The sequence below is a fragment of the Ixodes scapularis genome, unplaced genomic scaffold, assembly GCF_016920785.2.
Source record: "Ixodes scapularis isolate PalLabHiFi unplaced genomic scaffold, ASM1692078v2 PGA_scaffold9__187_contigs__length_104089568, whole genome shotgun sequence".
NCBI lineage: Eukaryota > Metazoa > Arthropoda > Arachnida > Ixodida > Ixodidae > Ixodes > Ixodes scapularis.
In genome coordinates this window covers 20872840-20894937 of record NW_024609884.1, presented here as the reverse complement: position 1 = coordinate 20894937, position 22098 = coordinate 20872840, and the positions used below count along the sequence as shown (strand labels likewise).

At 43.3% G+C, this 22098-nt stretch overlaps 1 protein-coding gene across 2 annotated transcripts; it reads left to right on the top strand.

The window, feature by feature from the left end:
* Positions 1-319: 319 nt before the first annotated feature.
* LOC8050905 (coiled-coil domain-containing protein 102A) lies at positions 320-19129 on the top strand. Of its 2 annotated transcripts, XM_029969015.3 has the most exons (11): positions 320-582; positions 2073-2234; positions 5543-5737; positions 5922-6140; positions 7814-7922; positions 10778-10894; positions 12491-12694; positions 12972-13142; positions 13415-13518; positions 14061-14103; positions 16761-19129. In XM_029969015.3, exons 2-11 carry the CDS (start codon positions 2101-2103, stop codon positions 16824-16826), a joined length of 1362 nt encoding a protein of 453 aa, XP_029824875.2. In that variant the 5' UTR covers positions 320-582; positions 2073-2100; the 3' UTR covers positions 16827-19129. The 2 variants fall into 2 exon arrangements, with proteins under 2 accessions (XP_029824875.2, XP_029824876.2); XM_029969016.2 differs by lacking the exon at positions 14061-14103 and having other exon boundaries at positions 341-582.
* The last annotated feature ends 2969 nt before the right edge of the window (positions 19130-22098 follow it).

Sequence of the window (22098 nt, the reverse complement as noted above, 5' to 3'; positions counted from 1 at the left end):
ATCGGCAGTGCGGAAGCTGATGAAACGGCATCGAACGATTCGATAAACGGTGTTCGACGAAACCGATGAAACGAAAATAAACGAAGGAAAGGCGATCGTCCGATCGCGGAAAACAAAAATTAGCCGCGGAGGAAAACAAAAATGCTCCGCATGACCAGTATTTATGCCTCCATTTAGACAAGTTTATGAAAACTGATTAATTTGCCATATTTAATAAATCAAACTATCAATTAGTAGGTAGTTTTATTCAACAAGCTCGTTGGTTTTATTTATTAAAAAAAAAAGCGACAGTACTAAAGCGCCCCCTATAGCATCTGATATAATGAACTATTATGTCAGCCATGCTGCTTGTCAGTGCATTACTGCTTCGGTGAACTTGTATCCTGCGCTTGTTCTGCGTTTATTTGTTTTGCGCTTCTCTTATTTGACTTAGGTAGTGGTGGTGGTGGTGGTGTGTGATCCAACGCATTGACATATCATGCGAGACCAGCTACTGTCTGTGTTTTTTGCCACTCCGGGGGTCGTGGTGTATAAAGTTCATTGAACCAAACGTAGCCACGGAGTTCGCGACATCTTTTACTGGTAAGGATTTGCAAGAGCATTTGCAGCTGAGCAGTCAAGCAGATAATAAGCATTCGTGACAAAGCAAAGTGTAATTGTATTGTAAAACAGGGATCAAATGTCGGGAACGTGTCTCGGCTGACCCTAACTGTTCTTTTTTTTTGTTTTGTTTATGTACGCAATTTTTTACCTTCGCGATCGATTCGTCGTGTGTCATTTCGTAGCGCGACTTGAAAAAAGAAAAATAAATCTTTTCCTTACTGGAATAATCCGTCAGCGAACTTTCAACGATACGTTTCAGCGTCCGTGTGTCGATCTGTGTTAACATAACGAGTATCGTACTGAGTCTTGCAGCTTTCAGACCAGCCGCTCGCAAGTCCCTTAGTAATACTGACTTGATCAGAAATGCGCAGCTTTTATCGCACGAAAGTGCTGTCTGTTTAACATTACCATGAAGTTAAACCGCATGTAAGCGATTTGGCGAGCGACGAGACAAGCGACGGCGACCCGCTTCGCTGTCGCTCGGTCCATGAAAACTACGGGAGCAAGCGACCAAGGCGATGAGTGAAACGTTTTCTAGAAATCCCGAAACCGGGCGACGCGAGAAGCGACAGTGAGAAATCTCCGTCGCTCGTCGCTGACCTGTCGCTCGTCTCGTCGCAATAAGCAGGGAACACATGAGCGACCAAAACGGGCACCGCGCGGCAGTTTCCACGGCAACTTGCGCGCACGCTGTGACGTGCGGCCTGGCATAGGTCCACAACACAGCGTCTTGGGCTGTTGCTATGTTAATCGGCGCGCGGCGCCCGTTTTTGCCGCTGATGTGTTCCCCGCAGGCGGTTCAGCTGCGAGCGACGGAGATATCTCGGTGTCGCTCGTCGCGTCGCTCGGTTTTTGGAATTCTAGAGAACGTCTCTCATCACCTTGGTCACTTGCTGCCTTCGTTTTCATGCGTCTTAATTACAAAAGCGCAAAGGACAAGATGCTTATCCAACTAGCCCAACAGTTAATTTTAATTCAATAGCTTTCGTGCAGTTTGCCTCGTCGCGCGACTGACCGAGAGTCAGCGAAGCGGGTTGCCGTCGCTTGTCTCTTTGCTCGCCAAATAGCTTACATACGGTGTGACTGCGGAACTGTCTGTTCAGCACTGACTGCAATAGCACTGGCTTAGAGCAAGACGTCATTAAGTGATGACTAGGCATTGAAAGCATATTATGGCGTAACTTGTTGACTTCTGCTGTAGTGCGCACAGGCTGACAGCCCTGATAGACCCCCCAAAACAAAATTAAAATGTAAAATTGTATGGACATGCAGACCGTAGGAAGTTTGCAGTGCACCTGCCAATCACTCTTAATTAACATGCACCACCCAGTAGCGGTTACACGAGCTCACGCCGGTACGATGCTCATCCAGATTGAAACATACTGGGTTGACTATTGAGCTTTTGCTCTATGTGCTCCAAAGTACTGTGCACTAACCTACTCTACCACTGATCCCCTGTGATTCCGCAGGCTTGAATCCGGTCCATGCCGGGAGAGCATGTCTTCGCATGTCAAGCGTGAGACCGGCTACCGGCCCTCTGACCCGGAATGGGAGGCCAAGGAAGAGCTGCGTCTGCGGGAGCTGGAAGAGGCCCGTGCCAGAGCTGCCCAGATGGAGAAGACTATGCGCTGGTGTGGACTTTTCTCCCTTTGGGGATGCCTGTCAGTCTCTACAGATGGCTTTTTTTTTTTAAGACCTGGTTCACCTAAAGTTTCTCGCAGGGATGGGCAAAATACTTCCAGAAATGTATCGAAATACAAACATAAAATACTTCTACAAGAATGTATTTAATTACAAGTCCATTGCACTTTTTAGAAAAGTATTGAAGTACAAGATAAAAATGAGAAAGCATTTGATCATCTTCAAATACTTTTACGAATACATTTTGTTCCCATAGTCTGACATCTTAGACTTAAATTTAATTCCGGGTAAAAAAAGACTGCCCAAATATCGAGTGGAGTTTATATATAGGGTATCTGAAGTCACCAGACTCTATCTAAAATGGGCTGTAATAGTTGACATTTGCACGAAGCAGTCTAAACCTTTCGTCAAAGGTGTATTTTACAGGCCCGATGTTTCTTGCAGATTTACAAAACTTAGCTCTCGTTCTGTAGAAAATAGGGCCAAAAATTGCCAGGGTCAATGGTGGGTGGCAACGTAGACGACTGAGATGAGCGGCGGGGCGAGTTTGGCGCACATATTGATAGATGGCGTCACAAGAGGCACGTGCCACGTGCCTCTGAAATCTGGCCCAGTGCTGCGCTGTGTCGCCATGATCTTCCCAAGGGCTGCATGTTGCACGTGCCTCGTGCATCGACGAACCTTGCGCTACTTTGGAAAAATGAAGGGGCTTTACGGTCGGAAGGTTTAGCCGACCAGCGAAAGAAAGCAGACGACACGCAGACAAACTTTGTCAGTAGCAAGAACTTCTTCGTTATGTAACCACATTTGTTTTGTTTTTTTGTTTTATTAACTTCAAGCTTTGCTTTTAGTTTCCGCATTTATTTTTAAACCAAAGGTACACTACAAAAAGATTATCTTCATTTGAGTAAATCACGGTCGTCGCGAGCTGTCTTGATAAGGAGGTAGCACCATCTATCAAGGGTGCGCCAAACGTGCCTTGCCGCTCGACTCTGTCATCTGCGTCGCCGTCTGCCGTTGACCCTGGCAAGTGTTTTGGCCCTATTTGTAACAGAAAGAGAGCTACGCTTTGTAATTTTACAAGAAAAAACGGACCTGTGAAGTGCACCTTTGACGAAATGTTTAGATTGCTCCAAGCAGGCGTCAATTTTTACTGTCCATTTTAGATAGAGCCTGGTGACTTCAGACACCCTACATATATACCAAGAGTCAAACGCTGAAGAAAGTTGCAGCTCTAAAAAAAATTTGTTTGTCATAAGATATAGGCAGGTACAATATCAGGAAACACAATGCATTCTGTATGAGTTTAATCTGGATTGCTCAGTTCAAGCAATAAAGCCTTTTCAAACAACATGTCGTTAATGCAAAGTCTAAAAAATTAAATCGGCCAACCAAAAAGCCAATAATTGTACCCACTCCGTTCATTCCCTGTTCTCTTTCTTTTTTTCTTCCATGCTTATTATGAGCAAAGCACTACAAGTTTCATGCTCTTTGTATATGACTCCCATCATGAAGAGTGCATAACATCACATTCGATTGCAGAGAACGATGTCAGAAATTGTATTTGGGCAGTATTTGAAATACCGTATAAACCAGAATGTAGGTTGAATTTATTTTTGAAAATGGACCTGAAAAAGTCGACCCTCGTCTTATATACCGGTCATTAGGGGAAAAACTAAAATAATCTCGCGTCTCTGGGTGGCTGAAGCCGCCATCTAGTTTTTTTTGCAATCGCCTAGCGCTTGTTCACTTGTCACGATGGTCATAATTCACTTCTGCTCGTTGGTTTGAGAAGTAATGCTCGCACACTTCATGTTTTATTGCTTGCGAAGCAATTAAACTGATGTACCGTGTTTCCTCGTCCTTCCATATACTTGGCCAATTTTGTTACCAGGGTAAGGGTGCATTTTCTTGCCATAAAAACTTTTTTTCGCTTTTTGCAACATGTAAATTAGGGAATCCACCTATATTCTGGTTCACCCTATACTCCAGTTTATACGGTACTCAATTTTCAGTATTTATTGACAAATGCTTTAGCCACTATGTTATTAAATATGAAGCACAAAATACTCAAAGTATTTTAAATACATATTTCAAATACCGTAATTTTCTAACTATAGTCCGCGGACTATACATGTTTAAAATTTGAAACTTTGCCCGATACGGACAATCTACAGGTGCGGACTGTACAAGTATTTGTTTTTTTCTAGATTGTTTACTGTGACAAGATGGGAAGGATTTTATGAAGGACAGAGTATGTTAATGTTGATTTATGTACGATACAAGCTTCTCTGTGAGCTAATACAGCAGGCATTTGTCAAGGTAGGCTGCATATGATAATTTTTACGTTTGGGCTAGGCATGAAGTGCGGACTATACACCGGGTGCAGACTATCTAAGCAAAAACTTATTTTTGACCTCAAATTTGCACCTGCGGACTATGCACCAGAAGATGCGATAGTTGTATTTGGAATACTGCCTATCCCTGGTTCCTCCGACAACCAACCTGCATAACTACTAACCACATTTTGTGGGAAGAAAATGGCCTCTTTCACTTCTTTCAATTCATTCTTTTGCCATGCGTCGCCATCTGCTTCCTAAATCCTGCACTGTCACATCATTGATGCCTCAGAAAATGTTGTTATTTTGTAAGAAGCACGGAATATGATTTTATCTGGGGCCTTTTGGCTTACTCAGTGGGTTTGGCTCTGTATACTTCCGTTTCATCATAACATGTCAAACAACAAAAGCTACGGCCCCAGCGAGCCAATTGGAGAATCAGAGTGAGGCACATGACACCGGTATCGTTGCAGTGCACTCTGCCTGTGGACAGTGCATGTGGAAGCAAGTGGAACACAGTATGTGCTCCACTTATGGAGCAGAGTAGCGCAATGGTCTTCCATTTTGATCTCCAAGTATTGCGGAGTGTGATCATTGCTCTTTCAAGAGACGCAGCAGCATCCAACGTTGGCACGGAGTGTGCCGGTGGTAACCCTCTCCCTCAGAAGTGTGCAAGTGCACCCTGCAAGTGCTTTGGATTATTTTGTGCCTGTGTCTTCTTCTGGAGTTGGTGGTGAAAGGAGAAGGAATGCGCTACTCTAGCTGGCTTCACTCCGTCGCTCTGATTGGCTCAAGGACGCCTTAGCTTTTGCCATTTGACAAGTTATGCTGAAACAGAGTATAGACTATAAAGCTTTCGGCTTCTTTGCACTCAGCTACTGTCTCATGATCTGTTGCGTTTTGTCATGATAAGTCAAATGGCAGGTGAGTCTAGGATGCATGGTGCTTTCATACTTTAGGTGGTCGGACTGCACAGCCAACTGGCGTGAGAAGTGGAGCAAGGTGCGCACAGAACGCAACAAAGCGCGGGAGGATGTGCGCCTGCTTCGAGGGAGGGTGGACGCAGCCACCAAGGAGGCAGCAGCCCTCAAGCGCGATAAGCAAGAGCTGGAGGCCGAGGTGGACCAGCTGCGCCGAGAACTTGATTACCTCAGGTGGGGGCTAATTAATCCTTTGTTCTATTTTTTTGTGGATGGTATATTATTGATTTATTTTTATGTTTTTCCTCTTTAGAAGAATTGCATAAGGTACCAACGTGTGCTGTACACTTGAAACGAACGTGCACTGTTTTGGGCAGGCCCTTCAGCTGTTCTTTCTGTTTTCCCCATCCCTGGCCAGAATCGCCGACGATCCTCCGAGTGTGGACCACGAGGTGCAGCTTTCGTCGACGGCTTCTTCGGCCACCCATGCCGAGTTGGAGCACCTGGAGAAGCTGCTAGACGCGGAGGCCACCAACGGACTCCTGTCCCAGAGGGACCCTGAGCAGACGGATCAGCGGACACCGCTGCTGCAGCTGCGGCTGGATGAGGCGGCCAAGCTACTTCTGGCAGAGAGGCAGTGAGTGGTCCTTGCATTCATTTACTCGTGCTCATTTTGAAATAGTGAAGCGCAGCCTCATGAATTTGGTAAACCCGGTTAGGAGTGTCGATGCCTTGCCGCAGCCCCTTGGAGTGGCTATGATTCGTTTGTGAAACAGAGTGTGTTCTATCTGTCCAGGAATATGAATGTTACTTTGTGTTGTGCATTGTGCGAGAGTATTTGCGACATGTATATCGTTGGAATGTTAAAATATAATGGTTGCGGGTTTGCGGGTGATAACTTTGGATAAAAATTGTAAATGTATTTTTACTTCAAGAAACACTGCACACTCAAGGCATACTTTTTCTTAAAACTACCTGGATAGGGCATGTATGTCACAATACATCTCCCCTCCCCCCCTCCCCGAGAAAAGAAGAAAGTGAATGCAATATTTACTCAACTAGATGCATTTCGGGTATGGAGCGATTTCCTCTGCTCGTTCGCGTTGTTTAGAAAATGACTTCTATTTTGAGGCCAACGTCACTGTGATGTCAAAACAGGAGTCATTTTATGAGCCACCCATTGGCTGGAAAAGAAAGAAGGATATGGTCACTGTGTCTTGACCTCTTAAAATTTCTTCATATGCTGTGAAAAGACGCAAGAGAAAGGTGGAGAATAGAATTGGCCCACACGCTCCATCCACAGCTCCATCTGAATTGCATTTCGTGGTGTGAATATTGCATTAGCAGTTGATTTTGTTTTTCGGAGAAAAATAATTTTGTGGCGTATGTGGCCTATCTATGCAGTTTATTAAATGTAATGTTTTTGATTATGCAGAGTTATTTTGGAGGGAGCATCAGTATTTTTCTCAAAATTTCCAAATTGTGCAGCTATTAAATGAGCCAATTGATTCTCTCAGTTGGTTTCACATGAATGAAAAAAATTAATTTTTTTCTGAGACAAAACAAATGAAGAAAGCTTGGATTATTAGATTTAAATTTTACAGCAAACTTTCAATGGTCTGTAAAATAATAAGCCTTTATTAGAAACTCCAACAATGTTTTTCCAATAAAAACTGCATTGCAATCTTCTTGTGATGAAAGGAAGCTGATCAATGAGTCGGGTGATGTGTCTGTGAGTTACGGCTACCTTGAACATTTTCCGTTGCGGATGTATTGAGCACCCACCATCAGTTGATATGCATAGCTTATCTCGGAATTTTGTAATGGTGTTGGCCTCGAGATAGGCCTGAAACCCTGTCTCGGCAGCACACCAGAGATAAGGTGGATTTCCTTCCGAGCAAGTTTGAGAGTTCTGCAGTCATTGCGTGTGGGCAAATTATCACGTGGTATTCTTTTTTAGGTTGGAAAAAAGGAGCTCGTAAGGCGTACCATGTAGCAAACGCCTAATTTGGGGTTCCTTAGGGTATTCTACAACTTTCCAGTTTTAAAGTTAGCTAATTAGTTTTAACTAATTAATTAATTAGGCCCAATAAAATAAATACACTTTCGCGAGACACTCGCTGAGAACATATATAGTTTGTTTCATTCACGTGAAGTGCTCCGTCTTGTTTTTAAAGGTTTGTGCGTGTCACTTGGGGCACCTTCTATGTATGTTTCATTGCTTTAAATGCCCCCCCCCCCCCCCCCCCCCCCCCCCCCCCAAAAGAAAATATTATGTCAACTTTGTTTTTTGTTTGTTCTGTCGTTTAGGGAAAAAAACCAGCTGGCCAAAATGCTCGAAAAACAGGCGACAGAACTGGGCCAGCTCAAAGCCAAATATGATGAATTGCGGAAGTCCCGGCAGGACACCTTGAAGGAGGTAACGGTCTTTGCCCGAAAAATATGGGGGCTTTCTAGGTTTCTGCTAAGTCCACTGACACAACAGGGAGAAACCTCTGCCGCCTCCAGCGCGAGCTTGTTACCTTCGGCAACGCTTCGGCGTCTCGTGCACCTCGAGCGCATGTGCACAGCCAAGGCACAACGCAAGGCATGGAGCACATGCTGGAGGCCGGGCATTTGAAAGACACATCCTGCCGTTCTCATTCTGTCCATGACTACACTTCATTTTATCTCGTGTTGAGCCGCAGCGGAAGGCTAGGGGCCTTCACATCCAATCAAGCACCAGATTAGAAGCGACGTTCCCTGGCTCCTTTGGTCTGTATCGACGCGCGAGTTAAAATGGCGCTCTTGGAAGTCTGGCGTGGACGCGGTGCAGATGAAGCGTTTTTGCTTGCTGTGTTCGAGAAAATTCTTACTTCGTACACTTCGCTTGATTTACTGCTCAAGTTCGGCATCTTTTCGGTTATCATGGCTAAAATCTCTTGACGTACTGAAGTTGATGTGCGGCTTTGCAGTCTCCATTTTGTGAGTGGGATTGGCGGGACGGTACCTACGGCACCGACGTAGAGGTCTTGTGCGTAGAGCGGAAGCAGGGTCCGCAGAAACTTTGCTTCACTACTTGTGCCACACACGGAAAATGAGAGTCTTTTCCGTCGCGCAACGGACCGGGTAGGCCTGGAAAATAGAACATTGACTCCAACCTAACACCCTTGCAGAATGTCTCACCTGCATGGACTCGCAGGGCAGGGCTCATGTGTTGGATTTGAAAGTGCCAATACCGACTAATAACACTATGCTACAGAGAGCTGTTGGGAGGTGACTGACGAAGTACACGCGGCGGAACAAAGTTATTTTGTCCTTTTTGCGATGGCTATAAAGGCATCTGGCACTGACAAATGAACATCTTTTTACTGGCGACACAATGCCACTGGCTCTTTTTTTTTCGCATTCACCACAGCTCGAACATTCTTTGAATAATTGCTTTGTACGACTCGCTTGAAGGCTCAGAACGAAGTTTGCAGGACACGTTGAGCACGATTTGCCGTGCATCTCTTCTATATGCAGATTTTTTGTTAAATTGTCTTTAAGCAAAGAAACACAAGAGCCCCTCATGGAGATGGACGTGCCATTCTATGGCCATTACGTCGAACAAAAGCGAGAGTGCAGTTGGCACAGTTACATATGTCAGGTGACATTTTAAACAGACTGCAAGGTCGTTTTAAAGTTCAAATTATATGTTCCAATAATCTTTCTCAGGTTCAGTTTGTACATAATAACATTTAAATAGAATACTTTCATTCTGAAGAAATCTTCCTTTGCAGTACGTCATATCGGCCATGGTGCGATAAATGTTGAATAAACTAACGTGACAGCAACGACAACGTTGCCAACCAGAAGTCTAGTTTCTCCAAGCATGCTACCTATTTATGTATTAAATACCATGTACGAGAGCTTCATTAAAACATAAATTATGTATCACGGGTGCAAAACACAAACCTTACGTTCAGGACAAAGGCTACGCGCTTTGTACTATCAAAGTCTTTGACGCACTACTGCGTCAAAGACTTTGGTTCTCAAAGGGTTCTCAATGTATCGCGCTGGGATTTACTACAGAGGTGCCCGAAGGTAGTGCATTCATTAATTGAGAGTATGAATACATGAGACCTCCAGAGTCAAAAGAAAGAAAATAAAAACTGGTTTTGTCTATGCAAAAATTATCACTAAACTTTTTTTACTCAAAATCGTAAAAAAAAAAATCATTCTGGGCTATTCTGGCATTTATTATGACTGAAAAATTGGTGAAATGGAAAACCTATTCTTCACTTCATTTGTCCCAAATAATAAGTGCCACAATGACACAAAATATTATGTGAGTGTTTATATTAAGTGTGCAATGCGCCTCAAACTTAAAGCCGCCACGGCATCTGCCGTTTCTGACAGTCCCTGCGGCGGCCAATTGAACTATCTGAAGAATGTTTGGACTTCCGATTTCTATCCCATTCTGAGAGGGCACCCTGAACGTTGTGGTGACAAATGTAACAGTAAGTAGCCGACACGAGCCCAATGTTTGGGAACCCAGTGACAGCGTTAAGTTTGGGGTGCACTGTGCATGCAAAATATTTTAATAAAAACTGTGTTTTCGTGATTTATTTAGGTGAGTTAATCTTTCCACAATTTTAGTGAAAGCTTCCACCACCTTCAAACACCCCCGTAGTAAATCCTAGCGCGATACGCTAAGAGCTCGACTTATGTGGACCGTCCAAAGTGGGATCGAAGTGTACTTTGCGATGCGTAAGAATGCCTTGCCAGGGCCGTGTCACAGCCCCTAGCCTTTTGCTGCTTTTCAACACAAGATGAAACAAAGTACAGTTGACTCTCATTAATTCAAAATCTTTTAATTCAAACTTTTGGATAATTCAAACTAACGTGCAGGTCCCATCCTATGCATCTCTATGGGAAGAAACTCCTGATAATTCAAACTTTGCTTTATTCAAACAAATTTTCGGCCCCCCTCAAGTTTGAATTAATAAGAGTCGACTGTATAGGATATTTTAATCACACTGTCTCGAAGCATTAAGCTCTGGCCACATTGTCCAATACATAAAATGTGATATTCTTTTTAAAAATGGTGATCTCCAAGTCTACATGATGCTGTGGGGATAACTCTACAACTGGTTTTTTGAAGGCTTTAAACTGTGACTTTTGTTTAGTCGAAGCTAGTGGTCCCCTAAATTTTTTTCTTTTCTTAAAAACTTTGATGACTGATATTGGTGGACATTGTGTCTTATTGCTTAACTCGAAGCTCTTCTCACCTCGGTCATTCTCTTGGCACAGCTGAGCCAGGTGAAAGCAGAGCATCAAGATGAATTGGAGTGCATTCGAATCGACCTTGAAGATGAGGCTAGTGGCCGCACCTGCCTTGACAAGCGATTGACCGAACTCAGGGCTCAGGTAACCCTCATTTGGCTCCCCTCTTTTGTGATCATGGTCAGTGACGGTTAAGAATGCAGTGCATGCTCTGTCACAGGTGTAATGCGCTCGCTTCCAATCCTTTCGTGGTCGAAAGAATAGTGCGTCGCGGTCTCCACGACGGTGACATTAGAAACGTATCAGCTGCGCATCTAGGGAGCAAAGCTCGCCGTTGATCGAGCAGGACAACATCGTCGTGAGGTGTCGAAGGTACCTGCGTTACATTACACAATACGAAAGAGGTTCCAGAATATTTTCTACCTGATGTCGTAGACGATAACAGCAGGACACAAATGTAACTTTTTCCTACTATGCCGCTATCTGTCGCAGCTGTAGGACGAGGCAATCATTGCTTACCTGACTTACCGTGGGTGTGATAGCAACGACGAGACTTGGGAAGGGTGCCATGTTTCACAGATGAATAAATAATGCTTTGAAGGCGTCATTTCAGTAGGCATTCTTTATTTATTAAAGCCAGCAGAGAAGCAGACAGAGACTGGTGAGGCAGCATGATGGTGTTGTCACTTGAGCATCTCACACTGCATACCGTATCAATATTGATGACTGCTGAATTTTCGTCACCTCACAGGAGCCATTGCGAAGAAACGTTCATACCGCAACAGTCTTGTGATGTAACTTTAAATAGGAGTGAGCAGCAAATGAATGAACAAAAGCCCTTGGTGCCAATGAAGCGCATCCACTGTTGTCTTGGTGGTTGCTAGGTCTACTCGCTCGACCAAGCAGGCACATTGAACACTTTGACAGCCACATAACTATTGGATTCTCACGTTGTCACACAGTAACTACCACGGATAAAGCTGGTGCTGGACTTAACAGCGTAAACCCGGGTAGATAAAGAGCAGAAAAATCACTCTGGGAAGCATGGTGCCATTTCGCCAACGGTGCACACTTTCGTTATGATAAAAGATTGTTCATAAAGCTGAAGCGTCGGATACATCAAAGAAATCAGTGGAAGCGGTTGACTGGTTGAGTGATATGAATCACTTTAAGGGGCATTTTCCGCTTCATTCCTAGCCTGTCGTAGACTATATAGATGTTGTGTCTTTTTCACTGAGTCTAGCTTGTTAGTCCGGACTGTATGCAGGTCAGAAATTTATCCCCATGGTATTCTGGTCTATCCATGAGCCCTCTAAAGCTATGTTTAGTGGCCAGTTTGTGCAGTATGTATTGTGAACAATTCATAAATGTTATCTTGGTCTGATCATTTGTAATATCGCCCACTTAGAACTGATCCAACTTTGGGTTGTCACATGATGGATTGCATGGAAGGCACTTTATATAGTTAAAACAAATCATTCTATGTAAGAATGACAGATACTCTATACCTTACGAACCTTGTGCAGTTGCACAAGGCTCATAAATTAACCTTTCACTGCCATACTCATTGCTCAATAATTTTGGTATTCCTTAATGAGGCAACTTTAATGGAGGGCTCAGATTTCTTAACCTCACTACTTGGTGCTTCTAGCTTGTGTTGCCTTGCCTGGTAGTTTCTAACTTTACTTATGATCTTCTACCTTGCTCCATGGCACGTTGGAATGCCACCTGCTTGGCCAGCTGGTGCAGCTCCAGGGAGAGAATGCGGCGGAGTGGGGTCGCCGGGAACGTCTGGAGACAGAGAAGTTGACCCTGGAGAGGGACAACAAGAATCTGCGTGCCTCGTTGCAAGAGCTGCAGGAGTGCCTCCAGCGCAAGGCCCAGCCTGCTGGCCCCACTTCAGACCTCAGGACAGTCCAGGCAGAGCTTCAGCACCGTACCAAGGTGTGACTCCATGCTCCTGCTAACATAACATGCATTAGGCTAACTTGTGATAACTGCATCATCCAACATTCTTTTTCAAGTCGCTTGTTTGTCATCTGCTCACCCTTTTTCTCCTAGGGTGCACTTCTTGTGATAGCTTTCTACTCGTGTGGTTTGCTCCGCATGATTTGATTTCGAGTTTCCGTTTTGCGGGCCTCCACATTGCCACATAGATAGTTGACTAGCTTGAGGAATGCTGATCATGCTCATGATGTCTTGAGACTTTTGTTTCTTGCAGGAATTACTGGACCTGAAGCATGCCCACAGCAAGCTAAAAAAAGTGCTGCAAGAGAAAAGCACCGAACTGTCGCATGCACTGCGGCGCTCTGACCAGTATGAGATGGAGGTGAAGAAGCTGCGAGGGCGCATCGAAGAGCTCAAAAAGGAATTAGCCACTGCAGAAGATGAGGTGGGTGGTTGCCGTTGGCGATTTCTGTAGGCACGATATATTTCATACATGTTGAATATTTTTATGATGGAAAGACTTCTAATTCAGCCACTGGCTTTTGAGCCATTCAAGATCAGAGTGCGCCTGTGTTTAGGGGCCGTTGATGTATGCTTTACACAAGTTTTGCGAGGGCCTAGCCCAGTCGTAGGTGTTGAGGTTCTTGAGAAGTGGTACAAACTGCATCTAAGATTACAATGTTCATCTAAGATTACAAGATTACAATTTTCTGGCAGGTGGACAGTGCTACCAACAACATTCGCAAGCTTCAACGTTGCAATGATGAACTTCAGGAGCAGGTTGAAACGCTGCAAGTTCAGCTAGAGCACCTACAGACAAGGTAGGTGTCCCTTGCATTTCGTGTTTGTTTTCAGATTTTCTCTCCTGGACAGTCTCAATAGCGAGGTTTTTGTGCGTGAAAAGGTTTTTGCTGTTGCAGTGTCTTCTAGATTTGAGATGCAAGTATGCCTGCAATGGTCAAGCAGTGTGTGCTGCATCATCTACTTGCTACTCTTGGGTTGAGGGCTGGCAGCACTTTGCACAAAGAGTGTATTGTCATTCTCGCCAAGACTAGCGACTTTCATGCTTTTCTTGGTGAAAGGGCTAGTACTGTCAGGCGTGAAGTGCTGTCAGATTGTTCCAGAAGTGCCAACTAAACTAAATGGTGTGTGCTTCTTTACCTCTGCCTGCATGACTCTATGTGGTGGGAAGTTTTTACCTAATATATATGTGTTCATTGCAATTGCATGTAACATTGTACAGCATAGCATTTCACTATTATTGACATTTTTTCAATTAGTGCTCCGTCTCTTTAAGCTTCTGCTTTAACTCACTTTTTTTCTTTCAATCTTATTTTCTTTCTTCCTTTCCTCTCTCCTAAAGCCAAGAGAACTTGCTTTCTACGGTTGGTTCGGACACCCTACAGGTAATTGGTGATAGCTTTCTCTTGAACTTGAGGCTTTGCATCTTACCTGAACGTCATGGTGTTACTGGTGTGGCCCTACTACCATATTTACTCGAGTAATAGCCGCACTGAGGGTTCGCTTTTCCACGGAGCATGCGGATTGCCAATCGCCGTGATCGACAGCATGATTCCGGCGGTTCTCCAGGACAGAAATAATGTCTTCGCGCGAAGATGCCATCTGTAAAGAATGCATTTGTATGTAGAATCATGCTCTCGATCTAGTTATTTGCTATGTTATTTTTCCAACGCGATGGTCGGCTGTATACGTGTTCTGCGGGGAAGCAGAGGCAACGGCCTTGTTCATAAATAGTGCTGCTATTACTCAAGTAAATACGGTATATAAAAATGTGCAACTGATCACTGATTACTATACCCATTTTTTGTACTACTCAGGTTCTACTTTGGCAGTAGCCAGAGTGAGATCAAGTAACCAATCAATTGGAGTTGATGCAGTCAATTGATGTTTCTCTGCATCATTATGGTTTCATTCAAAAACTGTCAAGCAGCCAGATTCTGGACACTTGTGTGTCCAGAATCTGGTTGCTCAGAAAGTAATGCCCTACATTTGTTTTCTCCAAAACTCTATTCAAAGTGTATAAAATTCACACGGAGTATCACTTCATGTTTCCTGTACACATGTTATCTTTCAACATAATCTTTACCCATTTCAATGCCAGTGCAGATTGAAGCCTTGTTCCGTGCAGTGCATTCTTCAGTAGTCTGAAAAAATGAAAATCTGATGGTGCCAAATCAAATTGCGGAGTACAGTCCAACCAGATCTGGGAATTGCCTCCTGGTTCTTTGAGACTTGTATGAGGGCAGGCAATGTCCTGCTGGGTCGAAATGTCTCCTTGATTCCTTTTAGGCCGCACACGCTGGTGAACCGTGCTTGAGCTTTTGGAGGGTTTTGATATATATGGTTTGCATTGCTTGTTTCACCCCTGGGCATCCGTTACATTAACCAAAAATCACTCCGTGAACATCCCAAAGGACAGTGATCATGACTTTTCTGGCAGAAGGATTTATTTTGAACGTCTTTGTTCTTGGTGATTGCGGTTGATGCCCTTCCATCACTCCCTTTTCATCTCTGGCTCAAAAGGATAAGCCCAGGCTTTGTCACCTGTGATGCTCAGGAACAAAAAGGCCTCCCTCTCAGCGTTAACAGCACATAAGCAGTTTAGGACAGATGGCTTTCCTTTGTTGTCTGTGCTTCAGCTTCAACAAACCCGTTTTGTTGCTTCCATTCAAATATCTCAGGGCTTCAATAATTTTGTTGCACTGCTTCTGCTAAGTGAAAGCTGTTGGGCCAATTGTCGACTTGTGATGCGCCGATCTGCACCAATAATGCATTAGCGTGTGTCTGGCTGGTGGCGGTGCAAGGGCGCCCCGATTACGGTTGATAATGCAGCTCTTTTCTCTGCTTTCTGAGACGTTAATTCTCTGAACCCAGCGTCCGCTGATGCTCCCATCGATTGCGTAATTTCCATACACAGCACGCAGACGATCGTGAATGTACCGTAGGGTTTCTTTCTCCACCACGAAGAATCAAAATACTGCTTGTTGTTTGTGATGCATGTGAGACACGGACACCATTTTTACAAACTACTATAGCAGCCTCCTCTGGACGACAACTGTAAAAATACACAGATGCATGCAGAAGACATCAAATCAGTGTTGCGTCCTGCAAATTTTTATGCTACCGTAATATCCCGAGAAATTGCCCACTCAAAACTGAGAGCACATTAGGTAAAAATAAGGGGTAGGCTAACATTCGGTGTTCACAAGGTAGTTCAACTTGAGCCATTGAAAAATAGAAAGTCCTGCTACAAATCGGGATGGGCTATCTCTTGGGGATGGGTCGTCTCTCGGGATATTACGGTATGTTTATTTTAGAATGAGAAATCAAAATGTGGGCATTACTTTTTGAGCAACCTTCGTTGTACAAAAAAACTCCAGTCAAAATCCTCAAGGCATGGCAAGATCTCGGGTGTTGTTCCTGTAGCTCACGCCACACGTATTTATTGTAGCCACATGCCTGGATTAGCACCGCTTGCAGCACATGCTGTGCTCCGAACATTCTTAGAGTTTGGTAATTTCAGACACCAAACTAATTGGGCACAAATGCAAACCCCATTATTTGCTGACAAATTGATTGTTACCGAGTATACAAGCCAACTGGTTACACGGTACTTCGTGAGTCACGTTCGGCCACGATGCGTTTGAAGCCCTTTAGACCTCGAAGGTTCACAGTAAAGCCAGAAAGCTTTCTGAAGGAGCGGAAGAAATTAAAACCTAATATTTTATACCAAAAATGATGTTTCTGGCTCCTTGCCATCATGTGCTGGATCCCTAGTGCCCCAGCATGCCGTATAGGGAATTTTAACCCAATTTTCTTTCACTGTCTTTTTAAATGGCTCTCTTAAGACGATGACCTGGCCTTTTGCATATGTCCCAGTGCCTGTTCTGAGGAACTGTTGCACGATTATCAGAGTTTTCCCACTCTTCCTGAATCGTTCTGAGAGGCAGTTGTGCCAATTGAAGAAAGCTATTACCAGCACCAGTGTCTGTGGGCATTGAAATCCAGTACGGGTTCTCATTCGGGTGAACTGTGCTCTCAGGTTGAAGAACAGTGTGCCGCACCAACTGCACAGTCGTCTGAGCAGCCGAGGCGTGCAGGCAGTTGATCTACTCAGCGAAGATGAAGCTGGCGACTACTGACACCCACGGTCACCAATATCTAGTAAAACGTGCCAACACCTTTCTTTGCGCACAGCCGATTTAAGGTGACCTAGGAATGCCTTTCAGGCTATTGTTGTTTCATAGTTTTGTTTAGGGAAGAACTATGATTGCGGGGAAGAAAGGTGCCAGTTTCAAAGCCTGGCTGAGTGGGGATGCCCTGCTACTAAGAAGGGTTAATGACAGATGGCACTCACCGGTTTTGGTGGTTTAACGCTGCCTCAAACATAGAGCTTGGTTTTAAAAAAAGCCTGTAGTATTCCGTGCAAAGTCTGGAAAAAATACCTGTATGTAGTTTCAGATCGATTAAACTGCAACCAAAGTCAAGCCACGTGGACTATGTTAACGGGCTCGTAATGGAGGACGGCAGTCGCAGCTAATCCGAGGGCACTCTGCAATACGCAGAGGGCAGAGCTGGTTTTGAGAATGCAGGGTGACAACCTATACAAGTTGCCGAAAAAAATACTCGTTTCGATAGTTATCAGTAGACTGCAGATTGGTATGCAGTTGCATGTTGTTATTTTTTTTCTTGGCATGTACAGTCAAACCTGATTACAACGAACTCGGGTACAGCGAATTAACCCCTATATAGAATACGCAAATATATTTTATCGGTATGCATGCCAAATATATCTCGCATAATGAACTTCACGATGGATATATAGAATTTCCAGTACTTACGACCACCAGCAGACATGCAAACTCCGGCACTTCCACCGTTCAGCTTCCTTGCAATGCAGATGGAGGTTCCTCGTCTCCCGGCATGAAGCCTCCACTTAGTTACGCTTAGTCAAGCCCTTGCGCTGTAAGGCCCTATCAGGTTTCAGATTTCGTAACAACCACGACGCTTTTCAGCCGATCAACTCCGTTGTTACCGGTGGTTTAGGAACAGGCAGAATTTGGCCACGCACGCAGTCAATGCTCTGCAGACTATCTTGGCATCGTAAACTTTGTTTCCTTAGGCCTCCTGCAACCTACCATTTTGTTCTGCGATCTGGTGCGGTTCACGATGACTACAAAGCAGCGGCATGCTCTTCAGCTCTCGGACAGAGTGGACGTCATTACTGGACAATATGCCAAAACAACACTGGCAAAACGAAGGGAAATCTGGACGGGACGCAACGTAACTTTCAACTGAATGGTTTATTTAGGAAAACTTGCAAATAAAAATAAAAACCAACACATGCTGGCTGAACTCTGTAAGATAAAGTCTAAACGCACCTCCTAGGAAACCACCATCACTGTTTCCGCATATAGTGAAATTCTTTGTCGGACAATAACATCCGCCATGTCGAACGTGGTGAAAAAAATTCTAACATTGTTGCTGCCTTTGACATATCTAGGAGTGTGTTAAACACCCTGTGCGTATAACAAATTGTAAAAATGTGTTGCAAGCGGGTTTTGCTATAACAAATTATTGTGAATATCAAACGAAACCAGGCGTTTTATACAGTTCATTATAAATGGGTTTGACTGTATAGCAACGGGATAAATACAGAAGCATTTTTTTGGGGTACCTAGTACATATATAACTGCTTTTTGGGAGGTAAGGATACTTCACACGGTGCAATTTTTTCTAGAAACTTGTGGACAATGTCATAGAGCAGTGGTTCTCAACCATTGATGTTTTGCGGACTTGTTGTGGATCGGCGAAGATGATGATGGACCCCGTTCGTGGTGAGGGGAAGGGAAAGGTATACATTAATTATGATAATGAGTTAATAAGTGGATATAACTAGGGGCTAATGTGAAGTAGACTTCTCTCGTTGACGTACACACCAGAAAACTCACCCAAAAATTAGAATGTTTCTTCTCAGTCTGAAAAAATACAACTTTTATTGTCAGGCTTAAATGATGAGGCAGGGCTTCGCATACCCCAAAGGGTCTCGGAGCCCCATTTGAGAACCACTGTCATAGAGGCATGACATGCAAGCATCATCCCCTCTTTCTCAGCACAAATGATGATGCCTGTGCAGCATTACACACATTTGTGGAGAATATTGCGCCATGTGAAATGTTCTTTAGGGCATGTCTTCAGCTTAGCAGCATGCACATGTATATTTCTGGTGTTTCAGAGTTATCAATGCGTCTTGAACTGTAACTGGCACTTTCGGGTCATTAATTGGCCACTGGTAAGATTTACCTGCGCAGAGTATTTTCAAGGAGTGAGAACATTGCTGGTAGTACAAATAATGCTGGTGGAAAAGCCCAACATGTTTGACTCAAATACAGATTAAATAGTTTTATCTCAGTTTGAGATGAACATTTGGCAGCACAAGTTCTTCACAAGTGTGGCATTCATTGTTTCTGCTGGGATCATAGCTGCTAGGACTTCTTTGTGGATAATTCATAAGGACAAACTTCCCAGCAGAATGCATCTTTTGTGAATTTAGGCCTTGTTTTGGCTCTGATTTAGTATGTTTCGTGAAATTGCTGCACTACTTAATCATTTGTGCTTCCCTATTTTCAGAAAAATTATCTGCTCAATTTATTTTACATTTTATGTTAAATGAGAAGATCTCCGATGGCTAGCACTAACTTGTACAATGTTAGGGGAGAAGGTGCAGACCAATGTGCATGCTGAAATTTTTTAAGGTTTTCACATATCAGACAATAGGCACTCTTCTCCATTGTGGTTAGTGCCCTACCAATAGAACGAGCGTCACTCCTGGTTTCATATTTTTAGCATTTCCTCCTTCCAACTTGCAATTTTCATTGTTCATTCTCAGTATGCGAGCTGACTGAACAAGCGGGGAAAATTTATATCCCGTCGTATGTTTCTGGGGCCACAGAGGCTAGAATGTGTTCAGCGAGATGGTTTTAATTTGAAGCACTGTACATGGTATGCTGGAGTTGGTATGTCTAAAAGTTAAGTCTGCATATCTTTTAAAGTGGAATTTTTAAAATTATTATTTGTTTTGATATATTACTGTGTCTGCTTACAGCTAACATTGACTAAATATTTAAAGCATAATTTCTGCAAAACTAAAACACAAGTTGTGTAGCACGTGGCCTAAAAGAAAAGCATACCATAAAATACCAAGTAAGTGCCCCCTCACTCAAAGTTTGGAGATAATCTTGGAAGACTGGAGGATGGGTGCTTGTTAGGTCCCAGAGCAAAAAAATGCTGGAGGAGCACATGACAGAATGGGCTTTACCGCTTTGCACCGGAGTAATCAAAGAAGCAGCTGATGTGGGGGAGCATCTTGGATAGCTAGGTGGGATCAGAAGTCTGGGGTGGACGCTCGATATGTCCTTCGCTTAGTTTTCAAATGTTTCAAAGGTAGCAGATGAGCACTCACTGTGATTCTATGGTAAGGCCCTTTTTCCTGTTTAATCTTGGCAGCATTACTACTTTTGAGTTGAGGAGATCGAAGTCTTAAAGGGAAACTGAAGTGGTTTTGTATTTGAGGAAACATTAAATCGTCTTCATTTGACCTTCAGCATCTCGAATATCGAAATTATTTTTTAATTTGGTGCATGGAGGCTGCAGAAAATCGTTTTCAAAGTATCGCTTAGGGCCCTCCTTCCCGGAATGTGACGTCACAAAAGAAGTTTTCGGAATCTCCGCTCTCGCGCGTCGTCAGCGCCTATCAAAGCTATGCATGTGCACTCTTGCTACTATTTTCAAGAAGGGCAGAAAAAGACGTGGCGGCTGGTGCCAGTGGGGGGGAATATACCTGTCAAGCTTGCGATTGCACACGCGGCCCTCAAGCGACACGCGCTTGGCAGCTGAAAGATCCTCTTATGACGTAACAACTGGTCGAAGGTTTTTCGTGTTTTCTCACGTTTAGTTACATCTTCGGGGAAGACAAACATAATATTCAAATTCACAGGATAAAACTACGCTAGAATGTACCTCCATCTCATTTTTTTTTAAAGAAGTGTTTCAGCTTCCTTTTAAGATTCATTCACACTAAAATTTGAATTGCAACCACTGCTGACCGAAATTTCCACTTGCAGTTCTTTGTATTTGCTTCTGGAAGTTTTGTCACAGCATTGGTTGGTAGCCTTGTAGAACTGATAAACTAGACGGCTATGGTAACAAGAATTTTAGCTAGAGGTAGGAGACAGGCAAGTTGGTTGGAAAATGTTGGCATTTAAACCTCTAGACGGATGAAAAAACAAAACTGGACAACGCAAGAGAGAGTCTGTTTTGTTTTGTCCATTCATGTCTTTTTTTCGTCTCGGAGTTTAAAGGATATTGATAAAAAGGGAAAGTTGAAAATCTTGTGGCTTCACTGATTATATTTGTTTTTATTTTGGTGTTTTATAGCATATACCATAATTATTGACATAGCTCCCATTGCATGTGAATGATTTTCGGAATTCTTTTTTTCTGCATGCTTTGAGTGCACATTTTTAGACTTCTGAGCACTGGGATGCATGCGCAGATTAGCTGCCTTTTAGTGCATACAAGTCCGCTGTCTAGTTATCTGCTTCACCCACTCTTAGGTTATGAGCTTTTGTGAGGTACATGTTAGTATAAGTAAATGCCTCTTGTGAGTTTATTGGGTGTTTTAGATCTCTTTGGGATAACAGGGAATACTGTTTCCCTTCATCAAATGAAATTGTGATCAATGAAGTAACAGTGTGATGCATAGGAGACTGGGGGCAGTTGGTGGAAATCTTTGCTTAGGCACTACGCCACCTTGCTTAATACCAGCATTCTTTTTTGTATTTTGGTGCATTAAAACTTAAAAAAAAAAAAAAAACACTAAAGTTTTAGTTATAGTAGAAAGTTTAGCTGGCAGATCTATATGGATGAAGGAGGAAAGGGAAGTTTGATATCTTAAAACCTTGTTTGAATTAAGTTGTTTCTTTACAATAAACTGGCAGCTTTTTTTTTATTACTGCACCCCATTCATTGCCACTTTTAGTCACACATGGAGCATTTTAAGTATACTGAAATTGTACCAGTATTTAATAATGTTTGTGCAAAGTTTTACTCTGTCAAGCAAACTTCAAGGGTACAAAATGTTCGGAAATATTTTTAGGTGTCGATGAATATTACTACTGGGGCATGTTAAAAAAAGATATAAAATTAATATGTTCCAGCATTTCTTGTCAAAGTGGTCTCTTGAAGCTGTTGCTTTCAAATGCCCTGTTTCAAAAAGACACCCAAAAGGATTTTTGAGTTGGAATGGAGCACTAAATTGAGGCCCTCTAAAAAAAATATAACTGCAAAAAAACTGTTTTCACTAAATTAAGTATAGTTAA